Source organism: Episyrphus balteatus, chromosome 2 (assembly GCF_945859705.1).
Source record: "Episyrphus balteatus chromosome 2, idEpiBalt1.1, whole genome shotgun sequence".
In the NCBI taxonomy this organism is placed as follows: domain Eukaryota; kingdom Metazoa; phylum Arthropoda; class Insecta; order Diptera; family Syrphidae; genus Episyrphus; species Episyrphus balteatus.
The window spans coordinates 72504802-72523213 of record NC_079135.1 but is presented as its reverse complement, the minus strand read 5'-3'; the positions used below and the strand labels follow the sequence as shown (position 1 = coordinate 72523213).

The 18412-nt window shown below is 30.7% G+C and overlaps 2 protein-coding genes across 2 annotated transcripts in view; one reads left to right on the top strand and one right to left on the bottom strand.

The window, feature by feature from the left end:
* Positions 1–5097: 5097 nt before the first annotated feature.
* Positions 5098–5753, bottom strand: LOC129912722 (uncharacterized). Its single transcript, XM_055991091.1, has 2 exons — positions 5516–5753; positions 5098–5462 (listed from the first exon to the last, which is right to left on the bottom strand). Exons 1-2 carry the CDS (start codon positions 5576–5578, stop codon positions 5112–5114), a joined length of 414 nt encoding a protein of 137 aa, XP_055847066.1. The 5' UTR covers positions 5579–5753; the 3' UTR covers positions 5098–5111.
* Positions 5754–13563: 7810 nt separating this feature from the next.
* Positions 13564–18412, top strand: part of LOC129909316 (probable ATP-dependent RNA helicase CG8611) — a 31438-nt gene continuing 26589 nt past the window's right edge. The window contains exons 1-3 of the mRNA XM_055986401.1: positions 13564–13744; positions 13799–15456; positions 15524–15608. Coding sequence (XP_055842376.1) covers positions 13688–13744; positions 13799–15456; positions 15524–15608 — 1800 coding nt within the window. The 5' untranslated portion in view covers positions 13564–13687. The remainder of the gene's footprint in view (positions 13745–13798; positions 15457–15523; positions 15609–18412) is intronic.

The window sequence follows — 18412 nt, the reverse complement described above, 5'->3', positions numbered from 1 at the left end:
TTGAAATTTAGATTATTTCAATCAATTGTTTTCGCAATACTAGTGAGTTTGATAAAGAAAGTAGTTTTTTTATCTTTCAATAATTTTCTCAAAAAATGGAAGGCATAAGAACATTTATGATTTTCAGTATTTGATAAGAAATCAATTGAGGCAGTTTACTATATCCGTCAATTTCGTATTGAAATCCTTAGTCTACAAAAATAGTATTCAATGTGTTTTTAAGCCTTTTTCAACTGTAAGTGTTGCCGTTGTTTTTAATATTCTTTTTTTTTTATATAAGAATTTTGTTTAGAAAACGGGAGGAGATAGAACCTATTCCAATAGCAAACAATGATTGTATTAAACCTACAAAATCTACAAATAACCCATATAAATTCTTGGTTCCTAAATTACTAGTACTAATTTTTTTTAAATTTATAGCAATACAAATACATATTGTTTTTGGGATGACAAATAAATTTAAGCAGTGCAAAATTCTCAAAAATTATTAAAAAATAAATTCCGAAAAAAGTTTTGTTCGAATGATGCCAATCGATTTCTCTGGACCAAAATAAGGCGAAACAGCAAATGGTGCAGATGTCTGAAATTTTGACTTTCCTATTGTAATGCATAAAAAATTTATAACCATACCTTTGCGCCATATCAATGTACCAAACTAATTAAAGTAGACATTTATAATAATTGAAATCGATACTTTCCCATTCAAGCGTCACTTATCGGATGATTTAGTAATTTAATCAGGTTCGTATCACATCACATCACAACAACAATCCAAACAATGTCCTACGATCGAAGATATTAATTGGATGGTCATGTGCATCTCTACTTTCGCATCATTAGTAATTTTATTTTCCAACATTGCTTGTTATTCAAGGTATCTTTGACTTCAACAAACTTTTGCTTTCATTTGAGTAACTGCAAACAAATTTCATTTAATCCGAAGTAATATGGCCTATCTCTCGCTTATTAGGTAATAATACCCACAGTACACATAATAAGGTAATATATTCCGAACGTTGTCAAAATTTGTTTGTCAAAAATGGGCACCAATCTGTCAGGTCGGCCCTTAATTTTTATATTTCAATCGCAGTAAACAGGAAATTAGTTTTTGTTTTAATTTATAAAATGTCATTTTAAAATATTATAAATTGAAAAATAACAAATTTTCTTCGTGTTTCATCGCGGCAAATGGTAAATAATTGTTTAAAAATTAGTGGTGTGCGTGGTTTATCAGTTTTTGTGCATTTTTCGTCGGTATTTTAAACAATTAAGAATTCGGTAGCTGACATTGGTCGCCAAAGTGTCATGTTTTGACAATCTGGCGACCAATGTCAGTTCGGAATATATTACCTTTTTATGTGTACTGTGATAATACCTACCAGTTACCAGTTGTTTTAAAATTGAAATGGAAGCTAAAAATGTATTATCAGTTTTGATATAGAATGATTTTTCAAGAGCTTTGTATTGTTTAAGTTGTCACTTTATTTTTTTATTTTCTTCGAACACTTATGTCGTTTTCGATTGGCCGTCCGGAAGCGTCCGGAAACATTCAGAAACCTTCTGAAAGCGTTTTATTCACAAAAAAATGACAGCTAGAACGCTTCTCAGAAGAAAAATTCTCTTCTCGATTTCAAATCAGTACCCACGTTCTGTAACTTAGTCGAGAACTTCTCGCATCGAAAAATTGTGAAACTTAAATAACTTAACAATTAAATAAATATAAAACAGTGATAAAAAAATGTATCATATTGGTTTGGAAGCCCGAAGATGGAATGTTAATTCCGAAACGCGTTGCCATAATTTTAAAATTAAGTTGTATTAAAAGACTGAGTTATAATAAAATAACCTTTTTAAATATTTAATTTATTTCATTTTATTTTATTTATTTATTTCATTTGATTAATAACACAACTGGAGACGAAAATCTAACATCATGTATGGTAATATACGATGAGTACAATCGACGAAACGCTATGCGAATCGAGCGCCGGCGTCTTCGTGATGCTCAAGATCCGTTCGAAATGCCGGATGAGCAATTTCGTGCGGTTTATCGATTTACTCGGGAGTGTGCCTTAAAACTAATCGAAGAAATGAGCCCTCATATGGCAAAAGGGCAGAGAAAAACTTTTGTGCCTATCCCTTTAAGGATTTGCACCGCCCTCCATTTCTTTGCAACGGGCTCGTTTCAAAGAGATGTAGGGCAAGATTTTACAGCTGCTCTTAGCCGAACGATGGTATCACGGTCAGTAAAAGAGGTGTCCACCGTTCTACAAAATAAATTGATGCCAAAGTGGATCCAGTTTCCAACTGAAGAAGAATACGAAGCCATTAAACTAAGGTTAATATTGCATATGAATAAAAACCATACTTAGCAGATTTTGTTTTAGGTTTTTTGAAGAAACTGGATTTCCAGGAGTCATCGGTGCGGTGGATTGCACCCACATCCGAATCAAAAGGCCGGATGCCGAAATTGAAAGTGCTTACCTCAACCGGAAAAGTTATCATTCAAAAAACGTGCAGTTGGTAAGTTTTATTAATGTAATTAAAAAATCAAATACATTTTCCAACGCCTCTGCTTAAAGGTATAACTACATACCCTACTTTTTAAATAGAATTATTTTATATTATCTTGAAACTTGTATATTTACAGCCTTATTTATTAGATTTCACTAAACAGCTCTAAACGGCTGCATAGTTATACAATACATAAAGTTTTATGTAGCCTTTATGCAACGTTACATAAATTTCAATTTATTAAACATTTTCCTAGCCATTATTGTTATACTAGGTTTGTGTCCAAATAAGTACCTACTAAAAATGGAAAATTAGTACGACACACAACTCCATCTGTCGATAAAATAACTCCATCTGATTCAAAAATAAACAAAAAAAAAATAAACAAAAACGTGAACGAAAGTTCTCAATGTCATATATGTATGTAGAAGGAAATCTCTAATATAAATAAAAACACATTTCATTTGATAACAAATTGTTCACATGTATGAAAATGTAGACACATAAGAAAAAGATGAATACACAGACGCACATGAATTTATAAGCACTGCGGCCAAAATTTCTCGAAAATTATATCAGGAACAAATCTGCAAATTTCTTATTTTTTGATGTATACATCTATATACTATAGTTGACTTCAAGTTGTTCATTTAATTGAAAATGTAATCAAAAAAATAAATTTTTCAATGAAAAAACAAAAATATATACAATTATTGACATTTTTTTCTGAAAATTATGTGAAGTTCAAATGACATTTAAGCAAAATAAATTCTTATTCAGGCTCTAAACAACCTAAAAACGCGTTTAGCTTATACAGTAAAACCCGGATAAGTGCCTCTCGCTTAAGTGCCTAACCCGCATAAGTACCTTTGTTTTTTTAGAACCAAAATTTTAAGGGTTTTTTCACATAAAATTCATCTTTTAAGTACCTTTCGCTTAACTGCCTTTCCCGCTTAATTGCCTGGCTTTTCAAATACTTATAATTGAATTAACTTGCAAAAAATTCTTTTAAGTACACATTTGAAACAAGTTTGAACTGTAAGAAAAACTTCGTTTCCTAAACCGCTTTAAAATTCTAAAATTCTACTATAGGTAGAAATTAACTAGTTAGCTATTTTAAACTTTCAAAGTAATTTTCTTTTGTGAAGATAATGTTTTTAGTAATCAAACTTTTTTTTTTTTTATTATTATATAAATATAGAGATAACTGCCTATGAGCACTTAAGCGGGTTCTTGTAAGTACCTTACCCGCTTTAGTGCCTATCAAAATTGGGCATCTAAGGTGAGGTACTTATCCGGGTTTTACTGTACAACCTTTATTAAACGTTGCATAAATATTATAAATCACAATTTTTTGTTTAAATACATTATAAAGCGTACATAATGCTATGTACTCTCTATGATGAGTTTTTAAATAGGGCTGTTATTGTATATTTTATTTTTTTTTTTTTCACGTGCGTTGTTTAATCGATAACTCTTGAAAGCCTCATGGTTGTTGGGTAAGTTAGTTGTAAAGGACTTCTTAATTCTTAATCTTGTGTATTTTCAACATCTTAATTGAAGGTGATTCTGGTTACCCTTTGCGTCCATGGATAATGACACCATATCGCTCAGCAACTATCCGAGATGAAATTAACTACAACAAAATACATTCAAAGGCCCGAAATTGCATCGAGCGTCTGAATGGCAATATAAAGTCAGTGTTTCGGTGCCTTCAGCGCACGTTATTCAGCTCGCCGCAGGATGCAGGAACGATTATAAATGCTGTTTGTGTTTTGCATAACTTAAGAAAAGGTCACGGAATAAGCGATGACTCTATTTTTGATATTCCTATCAACATAGACGAAGACATAAGAGATCCTGAGGAGCCAAACGTTTTCCTAAGAGAGGCTGTAAATATACGTAACAGAATTAAAAGAAGTATTTCTTAGTTTACATATATCGTTTAATAAAAAAACATATAACCATATAAATGAATAATTAACGTTGTTGTGAAATTTAAAATTATTTAAAGGAAAACGAAAAATGTTTACATACATTTTTAATGCATGTTGTATTAAGAGAAAAGAATAAATAAAGTAAGTAATTAAATCATATGATAAAATAAATAATAGGTATACTAAAGTAAATAGGAACGTAAAATCTTTTAAATTCTTGAACAATTTAATGTGGTAATTTTTATAAAAATTTTTTGGGCGGTGTTTGGAGAAAGGTCATCCTCTTCATCAAGTCCTTTAAATACAAATATTATATAATGAATACAACTATCTTAAAACCCATAAAAAAATAATTAATTAATACTTAGTATTGAACAATATTTGTTGAGAGACAAAAAATTTTTGATTTATACAAAAATAACAAAATATTTAATAGGAAAATTAACTCAAATATATAAATATATAGTACATACTATATATTTGAGTTAATTTTCCTACTAAATATTTTGTTATTTTTGTATAAATCAAAAATTTTTTGTCTTTCAACAAATATTGTTCAATTGTAAATATAAATAAATTATTTGTTATGGGTTTAAAGATAGTTGTAAACTTCGCAAAAAAAATTGAATGAAAAATATATATTGGTCTTAAATCTTTAATTTAAACATCTGTTCGGAACAAATTAATTAATAAATCAACTTTTTGTAACAAATCATTGTTTTGCTTTTCAATGATTTCAATTTTTTTTTCCATGTTGTCGATTTTTGTATGTATTTGTTTGATGTCTTTTACCAATGCACCACGCATCTCTTTTGCTGTTTCAATTCCAGTCTTGAATCGAGCTGATGGTGGTGCTTCGGTGGACTTCGGTTTTAAGGAACTTGATGGATCAGAAGTTTTGATACTTGGCTCAACTTTAGATACTTTTGGTGGTGGCTCCAAGTTACTCTCATCGAGTGTTATATCTTCTAAGAAGTCATCTTCTAATAACTCGACGGAGAACATAGGTTCCTGTAAAAAAAAAATATTTACTTTTTATTAAATTAAAGTTTTTAAAAACTTACAGCAAGTGGAGCCACGCCTGATTCTACAGCCGTTGAATCACCATGCACTGCATGGGTTCCCATCACACCCAAAATTTGCTCCTCAAAACCGTTTAAGTCATTTGGAACATCTTTGATGCTCCCTCCACCTGTTTTATTCAAAAAGTTTCTTTTCAGGTTAATTTTTTTTTTACAGCAGATTTAAGATCTATCCAACACTAAAAAAAAAAAACATGTATGATAAAAAGCTATATAATATTTAAAGTCTTAAGATAAAGGCATTTCATCAATACCTGTGTTTTTTGGCATTGCTATCCGTATCCACAGTTTAAGTTTACATGTATTACAATAACAAGACCCAACTACCGATAAGAATAGAAGCTAAGTATAGCTGCGAATTGAATTTTTACGAAATATTTTTGTTTATTTGTTCCTTTATCTTGGTACATGCATATAACTTTTTTTAATATTGATATTTGGGGAATCCTACTGCGTATATCTTTGCCAAAAAACACAACTAATGACTGCAAAAAGAAAATGACACTACGCCTTGGTTAAACTGGACAAAAAACGCAGACGGGGCTAAACAATTTTCATGTTAAATGCAACAACAACTATGACTGCATTTTGCTGTCCTATTTAGCACAGATGTAGTAAAAAAACACCTAATAGTAAGCAATAAATAAATATAATTTGTTTAGAACCGTTATTTTTGTAAAGAAAAATGGTAGTAAAATCCTGTAGTTACCGTTATAATTTGACTTGAAAATTAAACAAATCATGTTTAATTTTTGTAATACATTTTAAAACTTAAAAATGAATTTCTATATAAGAAATAAATACTTCAAAGAAAAGGTCTTTCCCTTTTGCAAATCCAAGTGAAATTTGTAAAATGTTTACTATTAAATAGTGCGAACATTAACTAAGATGAAAAGCATACTATCAGGATATGCAAAAAAGGAATTCGCCAGGTGGCATGGAAAAATATACAACATTTTCAAAAGTTATTTTGATTATGTAAATAAGTATGTAAATAAACAATTTACATACCTTTTTCCACTGATCCGTAGTTTTGTTACTACCGCGCAAGGAGTTTAATTTTGTAGTTAAAGCCAGCCAATCTCCCTGGCTCTTAACATTAGCGTTGGTTGTTCCGAATTGCCCCCTTGCAAATTCTAAATGCGTGGACATATATTCCACCAGCTTTTCTTTTTGGTTTTTGGAAATTCTTTGGTTTTTCTATAATAATGAATTGAAAAATTCAGTTTTGTTTTTAAAAAATAAAATTTAAAAATATTTACCGGCTCTTTTTTTTCAGACATCTTTCATTGATTCCTTTCTCACATTATTTTTGCTTGTGAGTAATTTTGACAGAAAAATCGAGGAATTATCTCGATAATTTTTTTACAGACACAGTTTTATTCACATTTTTCCAGGCTTCCAGTCAATTTTATTCCGAAACGTTTCAAGTCGAGAAAATTCAAGATACAGACACAAGCGAATGTGAGAAAACAGTTTTTGTGCCGATTCACATTATTTTTGTTTCGATTTGCCTGTTTCATGCGAGAAATTTCTCGATGCGAGAGTTACAGAACGTAGGCACAGAATCGACTCAAAATTACTTATACATAGAAAATAAATGTCAAACAAAATTTTCTCATACAAAATTAAAATTTTATATTTGACTATTCACTAACACCGATACAAACTATCAGAATTGAGTGGAAGCGATTCAAGCTGTTTTATTGGATTTCAGAATGAGTGAATCCTTGAGTGAAACCAATCGAAAACGACATTAATCTAGATTCCATGTGATTTACTGTTTACCTTTTTTAAATTCGTGATTTTTCATACAAATTAAAATCTTCTCAAATCATGATCAACATGAGATTTTGTATATTGCAATACTTGCAGTTACGGTTCGCTTAACCGTCATCTTTATTCCTCAATTTATAAAACTGATTTGAAAGGAAGATGAAACAATAACAGAAACATCGGTTTTGAGTTGCACTGGTCGTTTGTTTCATCGCGGCTACCAAAAAGTTTGCAAGCTACACATCTTTGGCGCCGGGTACAAAGGGGTTAAGTCAGAAAAGGTAGTTTTGAGAAAAATGGAATTGAAGTTTCAATTTTTGTTTGTAAATCTGAATATTATTATTTAGAAAAAGTAATGACGCAGAAACATCATCTATAAAAAATAAAATGCACGACTGGGTCGCACGAACTTGCTCTTAGAGCTCAAGTTGCTTAAATATTTAAGACTTTTTATATAGAAACTTGGGAAATGTAGGTATATAAAAACAAAAAAAAAAAACAAAAAAAATTCATTTTTCAAAAAAATAAAACAATATCTGAAATCAAATCGCCCCACAAAACAAGTATGCAGTTGTATTTGATATATTAAGGTGCATTTTTAGAAAAAAAATTTTCAAAATCGTTAGAGCCGTTTTTTAAAAAACTAATTTTTTATAAATAATTTTTTGAAAAAAAAGTTTAAAAATAAAACTGGTATGCCATTTTGTAGAAATAACTAATCAACATCTAAAAACAAAATTTCAAAAAAATTCAATGTCCCGTTTTCGAAAATTTGATTTTTCAAAAAAAAATTTTGAAAATTTTTTTAAAAATCCAAAAATTATTTTTTTCAAAATTTTATTTTTGGCTTATATTTAAATTGTATAAATGCTTTTGTATAAAAAATTTCGTTGAAATACAATAAGTAGTTTTGCAGAAAATCCGATTTGAAAAAAGCGGTCCTATGGCAGGTACCGTTAATAATGATTTTCAAAAAAAAATTTTTTCTTCAAAAGATAGATCTTGTTTAAAAACTAACATTTGAATTTTTTTAACAAAATCGTTGGAGCCGTTTTCGTGAAATTAAACTTTTCCGAAATTTTTGTATGACAGGTACCGTTATTTTTGGTCCAAAAAAATTAATTCCAAAAACCCCTCTGGAGAGTCTCCAAAAACTGCTACATAGCAAGTTTGAAGTCAATCGGTCCATCCGTTTAGGCTCTAGTTCCTTATACAGACAGACAGACAGACAGACTGACAGACTGACAGACAGACGGACAGACGGACTTCCGGGACCCACTTTTTTCGCATTGTCTATCATCGTAATGTCATGGAAAAATGTTATCTCAACTTTTTTTTTTTGTACGAATGCATAACTTGATATATAGTACCTATATCGCAAGTAAAAAATGTGTTGACTTAACACTTTAGAGCCATTTAGTCATCAAAAATAAACTTATTACAAAGGAGTTATGTCAAGAAAAATCTTTGTTTACATTGATAACAAGGTTTAATTTGTAAAAGAAAGTTGGAAATATCAATGTGATTATTTACCAAATGTGAGAATTCTTTTTGAGCTAATATAATACTGTAGAAAAATGAAATTTCCTTTTCTGTCTTCCTCTTGACTTAACGCCTTAGGAACATTTTTTTTATTTTAAAATTAAAAATTAATGCAAAAACCAAGGAGTTAAAGCTGAAACACAATCACGCTTTGCCGTCGATTTTGACAACTGCCAAAAGTTCAACCATACGAAATGTGTATAACCTCCCACAATGGGCAGGTTCAGAAACGTTAGGGACTAAATATTTAGGTAATTTCTCGGTCTCTGATTGGTCAGCTGTCTAAAAAAATCCTTCCAATTTAGGTAATATTATTGGAAAGCTGACTGGAAAGTTAGGCAAGAAAATTTTACCTAAATATTTAGGAAAGTTTTTTTTGTCAACATGACAGCTGATTATTTTTAATTATAGAATTACTGTAACAGAATTAAATCTATTTGTATGAAAAACGAGTGAAAAGTGCATTATCGGTTGTAACTAATATTAAAGTGAATTGAAATTTGGTGTCTGCCCCTGGCGCTCTGTAAAATTTTCAAGTAAATTCCGAAATTTGACAATAATGGCGTATCCAAACTAATTTAGTCAATTTGCTCAAATTTCCGTTCGGAAAATGACGTTGCCTAAATATCTAGTCCCTTATATTTCCTGAACGTGCCCAATGACGCTTTTCTTACATACGCTTTTTTTGACAAACGTAAGGAAACGTAAGAAAGCGAGCAAAAGTTCAACCAGACTGAGCTTTTGCTCGCTTTCTGACATTTATCAGACATAGTTACAGTCACCCACAATATTATTGGGCCAAATGTGAATAAAAAAAAATTATTGCAAACCTAGGTGTGTTTTTTAATTTCTCTATATAGATTGTGCACAAAAAAACGACATCGAGATATTTTAAATCAAAACAATTTACGTATTATAACTATAAGATTAAAGAATAAACAAATTTCTATGCATTTTTTAATCACATTAATATCTTTCTTCATTTTTCCACATTTAAATCAAGATAAAGACTTGGCCCAATAATTTTGTAAGTGACTGTGTTTTTTTTTTTTATTTGACAGCAGATTTTATGTTTCAATCAGCTGTTCGAAGTCAAAGTGACAGAAGCGCGCTTTGAGGATTTCTCAACGTAACGCGATGACGCGTCTGGCAAAGCGTGATTGTGTTTCAGCTTTTAAGTCAACTTACGCCCTTAGTACCTACCACAAAATTTTAAAATTTTTTGACTTAAACCCTTTGTACCGAATAATTTCTAAAGGAAGGAGATACACTAGAACTTTGGCGATAGGACCAAAGGAAAGAAAAAATAAAACTGACTAAATTCCAATAAAAATCCGAAAATCGATTTTTTTTACTTAAACCCTTTGTACCCGGCAGCAAAGATATATTGAAGCAATTTGAAAGATTTATCTAAATCATTTTTGTTTTACAGATATGTACATGTAGGTACGTCAAATTGATTTAAATATTTACAGGAAATCTACTTTACACTTACCTACTAAAAGTGACACTTCATGCCGACTTTTCATCAGTCGATTTTTGCCGTGCGGGAAGCTTTTCCACTCGTGTGAACGTAAACCGCAAGTGACTAACGGCCATATTATTCACTAGTTTAAAAAATACATCTGCATGTAAAGAAATTGAAATGTCAAAAATAAATTCAAATCTATGATATATATAGAGACAAAAATAGTCATTTTTAACTATTTTTTTTTTAACTATTTTCATAGTTAAAATCGGGATAACTATTTTGGATTTGGATTTATTGTTGACATTTGACAATTTTAAATTAAGATGTATTTTTTAAACTACTGAATAATATGGCCGTAAAGCCTTAACTACATTGGCTCAAAAAGTGAAAAAGTACAGAAGTGAACATTTTCAAACGCATTTTTGTATAATATTTCGGCCTGAAAAATTAAAACAAATGATGCAGAAAGCTTATTTTTTGGTCTAATAAACAATGTGTATACTCTTTTTTACAAAACAATTGCGCTAGCCAGAAAAAAATATTTTCAATTTTGTACTTTTTCAAAAAGTGGTGTACCTATGTAGTTAAGCCTTAAAAATGTATTTAAAGTATATTTTCTGATGTTTGTTCTGGAATGTTTTGATATGTATTCCTATTATTTTGACTTTGATTATAATACTCTTATACTACGTATCCACCTACCCTTAATCTGAGATGATGATGCGAAACGAAATTTTCCATACAAAATTTCGTTAGCGAAATTTGAGAGAAATTAAATTTGTTTTGTTTTTGCTTTTAAACTTATTTTCTGATGTTTTTTCTTAAATTTTTTTACTTCTATTTTTATTATTTTTAGTTTTCTATAATACCCGATGGTATTTTTTTGTTAACATGTTCGCTGTTGACTTTGGAGACTGAAGCGAAACGAAAAATTTTGAAGTCTTCAAAGTCAACAGCGAACATATTAAAGAAAAAATACCATCGGGTATTAAAACAAAGAAAAAATAATAAAAATACAAATCAAAAAATTCAAGAAACAACATCAGATAATAAGTTTTAGAGCAAAAACAAAACCAATTTCAAGATTTCGTTAACGAAATTTTTTATTGAAATTTTTGTTTCGCTTTCGCTGAAGCGAAAAGTTAGTAATGAGTGAAAACTCTCCAATTTTTCGCTAGAGCTGCGTACTGAAAAACGAAAAGCAAAACGTAATTTTTCGTTCAAGATTTCCTTATCGAATTTTGTAATGGAAAATTTCGTTTCGCTTCAGTTGCGTACTAGGCTGTATCCAAGAGGACAACGAAATACGAAATCTCGACGGAAAAATATTCACAAATTATAAAACATAAATAATAAAAAATAAAAAGCAAACACGCATCTCAGAAAGGCATGCATGCAATGACAAAATGAACAACAAAAACAAACAAAAAACTCAAATGTCTTTTTTTCGGACACAATAATTAATTTCGATGCCAATTATTGTTTGTGTGCGAAAAAGAAGTGTAGACACGGTTGCCACAATGGTCAAGGTTGCCATTTGGTTATTTTTTTCTGAAGAAATGAACAAAGTATCATAGCCTGCGCTATCTTTATTTTCCAATGAAAATTTTTACCCGAAATATTTTTGTTCGACTAGTTTCTTGACTGCCACCAAAATTTAAATGAGACACGAGCTGTTGACAACCTACCATATAACCAGAAATAAAGTTCGAAATACGGGGAGTTTTCCGAACGTGAATAACTTTTCGACCAGAACTCAGAATAAATGAAAAGTGACATTTAATTTTTCCGGGTGTAAATTTGTTCAAGCGAAAGCCACGTATAAATCCACTTTCAATTTTCAAGTCCTCAAAAAATGAAAAGATGGCATATGTTGAATATGAAAATAAATATATCAAAAATATTACCTTCTTCTTGTCCAGAGGAACAGAGAATTTTGTTTGCGTATATTAAAGATGATTTTATAGTAAACAAATCTGAGAAACTTCTAATCTAAAACAATCAATTTTATCTTTAAACATTTTAAGTAACATCAATGATCTCCAATTCGGAAGTTTCAGTTTCAAATTTATAGATAATTTTCCCAATTTCAATTTTTCCTGAAAAGGGATAAAATTCTGAAGTTTCAGTTTCAAATTTATAGATAATTTTAACAATTTCAATTTTTCCTGAAAAGGGATAAAAGTCGGGTACTTTTCCATAATTAACGCTATTTAAAAAATGTTCCGTTGTGACACTTGAACCCGAAAAATTACGATCATTTTTGAGTAACCATAAACAACTCTACAAAACTTTAAGCAAGGTCTGATATTTGAATATTTGAAAAATTAATTCGGAGATATATTGAGTTAAAGTAAATACACTACCATTAAATCTTATGGCATGGGGAAAATTTTTCTTTGACAATTTGAAACGCAACACTTTTTGACCAAACTAATCACAGATCTGAAATCTTGCGCAAGTTTTTGTACCTACTAGATTTGAATTTATTATTCACTTGGTCCGTTATGGTTACTGTTCTATTGTCCCTTACGAATATTCTTTAGGTATATAATTTTGTTTTTAGTTTAAAGTTTTCAGAAACAAATTAATTTGGTCATTTTTAGTTGTTTTTAGTCATTTTTAGTTATGTCGTTTTCCAAAATTCAAGGAGTGACACTCCTAGCTATATAATCACTCCGAAAGGAGTGATTTCAAATTCCAAAATTGAAAAAGGAGTGAATTTTTGGAGTGAATTCTTCACTCCCAAAATTTTGAAGGAGTGACGGAGTGATTACCAATACTTCTACATTTGACTTCATGGACTGACTGTCAAATTGTTGGGTGGTTGTTTTAACTTTTTTTTTGAGGGAAATTATACTTATTTACAAAAAAAATTCAATAAAGTATTGTAAAAAATCACTAAAAGTGAATTTAAAAGATTGTGTTATTATTTTATTCATTATTTCGTATTACAAACACATGCAAAGCAAACGTCAAATCACTCCACTTGTCAAATTCTTCGTGAACAAATTCCAAAATTGCACGAAAAAGGAGTGATTCACTCCCATAATTTTGGAAAACGACATTACAATTTTGGTCACAATTTTTATTTCGAAGTGGCAAACGTTAGTGGAGACTTCTATTTCGGTAGTAGTACCCAAACAAACCTATTATCCTGAAACACTCCATCAATTTACAAAGATCTGAATGCTTTCATTTGAACTGTCAAACAAAAAAATCTCACTGCTTCTCAAACTGTCTCCCGCTGTCAGTTACACGTGCGATAAAACGTCAAAACAAAAATTTATTTTTTTATTGAAAGTACGAAATTTATTTAAAAGAAGAAAAATCTTAACTTTATTAACTAATTACACCGATTAAATATGGATATTCAACTAAATATTAATAACAATGTTGTAGCAGATCGCAGTAAAATAAAGGTATGAATAAAATATGAATTATAACTCAAAAAACTAACTAAATAAATTCAACAGAAAACCCTGCTTGTAAAAAAACCCAAAATAATCGCCAAGAAATCTTCCAAAAACCATGCTCCAGCAGGGTTTTCATTTGATTCACAACCTTCCAAAGTTAAAGCAATTGTTGCTCGACGTCGTCCACAAAAGACTAATGAACCAACAAAATCGAGTCCGCTAGAAACTCCTCCCAGGCGGCCCATGGTATTAAGACCACCTGATACCACCGCCGAGGATAAACAACATACACAAGGTGAACTTATGTTGAATATAGTTTCAGGTGTTCCAAAACCAAAACCACAACAAAATAAATCGAAATCATCTCGTTTCGACCGAAAGAGCAAAAAAGAGAATTACAAAAAGGACAACCACAAAAATGACAACAATAAAATCAATCCATTCACTAAGAGAGTTCTGTCCAACAAAGAAATCGATGATGGAATTCGTAAATTCTCTCAAAATCCTAACAAAAGACAAACTAATGATAATAAAGATGATGATAAATCACAGCAAAATGGCAACTCAAAGCCAGTTAAGAAGGTTTTCCGACCAAGCGATCGGGCAGTGAGTAAAATCAAACTTTTTACTAATAATCCCGAGACAAAAGTTCTTGGTCAGAGACTTGTTAAACCTCTAACTGAGAAAATCTTCACTGGCACACCAGTGTCATCGATTGACCTTCATCCACATTGTATCAAAAATTTGGCTGACATTCTCAACATCACAGAGTTGACGACAGTCCAACAGAAAACCATACCCGAAGCTATCAAAGGCAAGGATGTCCTCGTGCGTTCTCAAACTGGGTCTGGTAAAACTCTTGCCTATGCTTTGCCTGTAGTCCAAAAGTTGCAAGAGATTCGCCCTAAAATCACTAGAGACGATGGAATTCTAGCTGTGATTATTGTGCCAACCAGAGAATTGGCAATGCAAACTTATGAACTGTTTGTAAAACTCCTTAAACCATTCACTTGGATTGTCCCAGGTATTCTTATAGGAGGCGAACGAAGAAAGGCCGAAAAGGCTCGTTTGCGTAAGGGAATCAATATATTAGTTGGAACACCCGGCCGTCTTGTCGACCATTTGCTTCATACTGAATCTTTTAAACTGGACAAATCCAAATTCTTTGTCCTAGATGAAGCTGATAGGCTTCTTGAAATGGGTTACGAACGCGATGTGAAGCAAATTGTTGATGCTATTGATGAACAGAGACAGAAAGCTGCTGCTGAAGGTAAAAAACTTGATAACCTTCAACGGATGTTACTATCAGCTACTCTTACATCTGCTGTACAGAAATTAGCTGGTCTAACATTGAAAGAACCACTATTTATTGATAATAAGGATGAAGATCCTGCGACTACAGTTCAGAAAATGATTGGTGGAGAGATGCCAGATGTAGATGAGGAGGGAGCTCTTGTGATTCCGGAGAATTTGCAAATGAGTTTTGTTGTTGCTCCAACTAAATTGAGATTGGTTACATTGTCTGGATTGTTGGCCAAAGAGTTGCAAAAAAAGAATTTTAAAGCGATGGTGTTTATGTCGACAATGGAAATGGTGAATTTTCATCATGATTTGATGAATGAACAGTTGACACAGAAAGTACTCGATGATGAAGATGAACCTAATGAAGATGAAGATGATGGTGATGAGCCGTTGCTGAAGGGAATGCGATTCTTTAAGTTTGTTGTTATATTTAATTTTAAGTGTTTTAGTATTTGATGGTTGTTTTCTTGTAATTTCTTTTAGATTGCATGGTTCGATGACACAAAATGAAAGACAAGGAGTTTTTAATGCTTTTAGAGATGCTAAGGCTGGTGTACTTTTAGCAACGGTAAGTAATTTTATTTTATAATTAGAATCTAGAAAATTATTTCAAATCACTTTTGTAAAATATGTACAATTTTTGACATCAAAACTGCCTTTTCAAACTATTATAGTTGTAGACTATTTCTCTTTTAACAACTTAACTATCCCCATAGAAACTCAATATAAAACCTTATACGTCCATCATTATTCTCATCAACAAGTCTATACGTCCCATGAAGCACATTGGATTCATATAATTTTTTTTCCCTTGCCGCCAGAGTCCAATGAATCATATATGATACATTCACATATTTTCATAAAATAGAATTTACTGTCCCCATACAAACTCCTTCAAAATCATCTCTACGTCCAGTACTTTTTTTCAAAAACAAACATTACTATTTACAAATAATGCAATTAGAATTGGTTTCTTACCTGAGTAATTGGTAAATATTGTTAAAAATGTTTAGTTTTATGCTCCTATATGATTCATGGACGTATGATATTTGATTTTCATCGCCACAAGTCCAATGAATCATATAGGAGCATAAAACTAAACTTTTTTTTTAACAATATTTACCAATTACTCAGGTAAGAAACCAATTCTAATTGCATTATTTGTAAATAGTAATGCTTATTATTAATGAAAATGTGAAAAACTGACATTGATACCTTATAGGCTAAAAAAGTTATAACTTATAAGGGTCAAATGGTCCTTGAAATAATTTTTTTACAAATATCTCGCGACCTATTTCTCGAAGGTCATCAGAGGGCATTGTTCGTCTCTAAAATCAACCGTTTTGGGTGTAGAGCGCGGAGAATATGAACTAAGTTGCACTTACATATAGGAAAAAACACATATTTTTGGTTTATGTTGCTCAATTTTTGAGGTTCTTATCGAAGCAGCTTATATTTTTTTGGTCTCATTTACTTATGATCATTATTTTTATACGTATTGACTAAAAAAAGTGCAAAAATGTACACATTGAGATAAAAAGTAATAAACAAAAAAGAAAAAAAAAAAAAATGTTTGGAAATTGTGTATGTTTCCCTTACTTGTGTATGTTTCCCTTACTTTCTCTTACTTCTTAAAAGCACATATTAATTGTTTGGCTCTCTAATTAAAAAAATATTCATTCTATAGGAAAATTGTGAATTTAAAAAAGAAAGATAATATAATTTAGGGGCAAAAAACGTCCTTGCAAATTTTCTGTAAGATGAGTCGTTTTCGAGGTATTGATCAAAACGTATTTTTCAAAACGGCTGGCGTGTGGAAAGCCAAACAAGACAAATCACATTATCAGGCCTCTTTTAATTATCCTGCATTGCTGCATTCAAATTTTGATGCCTCTACAATTTTGACTAGATTTGTTTTTTCAGTCGCTGATACTATTAACGGTGTTTTAATTTTCTTATTATGAACCTACCTATGCAATAATTGTGAATCGTAGTTAAAAAAATATTCTTCCATATGTTTACATATAAGTTCTCCCAAAATAGAAAAAAAAACTTCAAAAAAATCAAGGATTTTTTTATGAAATAACTTTTTTTGCTCAAACATTTTTCGAATTTTTTTTGCAGTTTGGTAAAGTATTTCTTCTTTTCCTACACATTCATGAATAAAATATGTTCTACAGCCATATTTTCATATAGCAAACATGTTTTTAGAAACACGTCTTTATGAATCATATATGACTCATGGACTCCAGAAACACGATACAGAAAATATTCGATGAGTCAAATAGGACTCATGGGACGTGGAGTGATGAATCCTTCAAATAAACAAAATAATATTGAACGTAGAAAGGGTTTTTAATCAGATTGTATGGGGACAGTGAAGTTGTTTTTAGTAAAATATGTATATGAATCATATATGATACATGGGACTCTGTAGGCTTGGGACAAAACATATATTTTGAGTCATATGGGACTCATTGGACAGTTAAGTTGTTAATGTACTGATTCCGAGTTATTTGTTGGAATGGACTTTTTTGATTCTTTGAATAATAATGGTACATGATGGGTACTCGATTTTGAAAAATTGCAGTTTTCATAGGAGTCAATATCCCAACAAAATGTTTCAAATTCGAACTAATTTAATATTTCACTGCCAAATTAATATTTCAAATATTCAATTTTGATTTATTGAATTTGCTATTCACAATTGACTTAAAATCAACTAATTCAATATAAGTTCAAGTGACCTCAACTCCAAAAATTTATAAAGCGTTTCGCCCAGGTACGACAGTGGGCTCATCAGTTAGATCTGTCGTACTCTTACTAAGACGCCTTATTTTGGTCGACGTTTACCGACACTATATAAAACTCACAGCATGAATATACTGTCGTACCTGGGCGAATCGCTTTATAAATTTTTGGAGTTGAGGTCACTTGAACTTATATTGAATTATATTCAATCACTCCACTTAAAATAGAAATAATTTTAATAATTTTTTATTATTTTTATTTTTTTTTTTCGTTATTAAAATCAACTAATTTCCTTGATTGATACAAAATTTTGTTTGCACAAAAGGGGCCTAACCTTATTCAATAACTAAGTTATAAAATATAGATACTTAAGTACAAAACATAGATAAACTTAATTTAACAAGTTTGCTGTCTTCGGGGTGTTCACAAAATTCTTGGGAGGCAATACCATTAACTATTTTACAATTTTTACTTGCGATATAGGTACTATAGGGCAAGTTTAGGATTCGTAAAAAAAATCGAACTCGAGATAACAATTTTACATGATATTACGATGATGGAGAATGCCAAATAAGTGGGTCCGGCAATTCTGTCTGTCTGTCTGTCTGTCTGTCTGTCTGT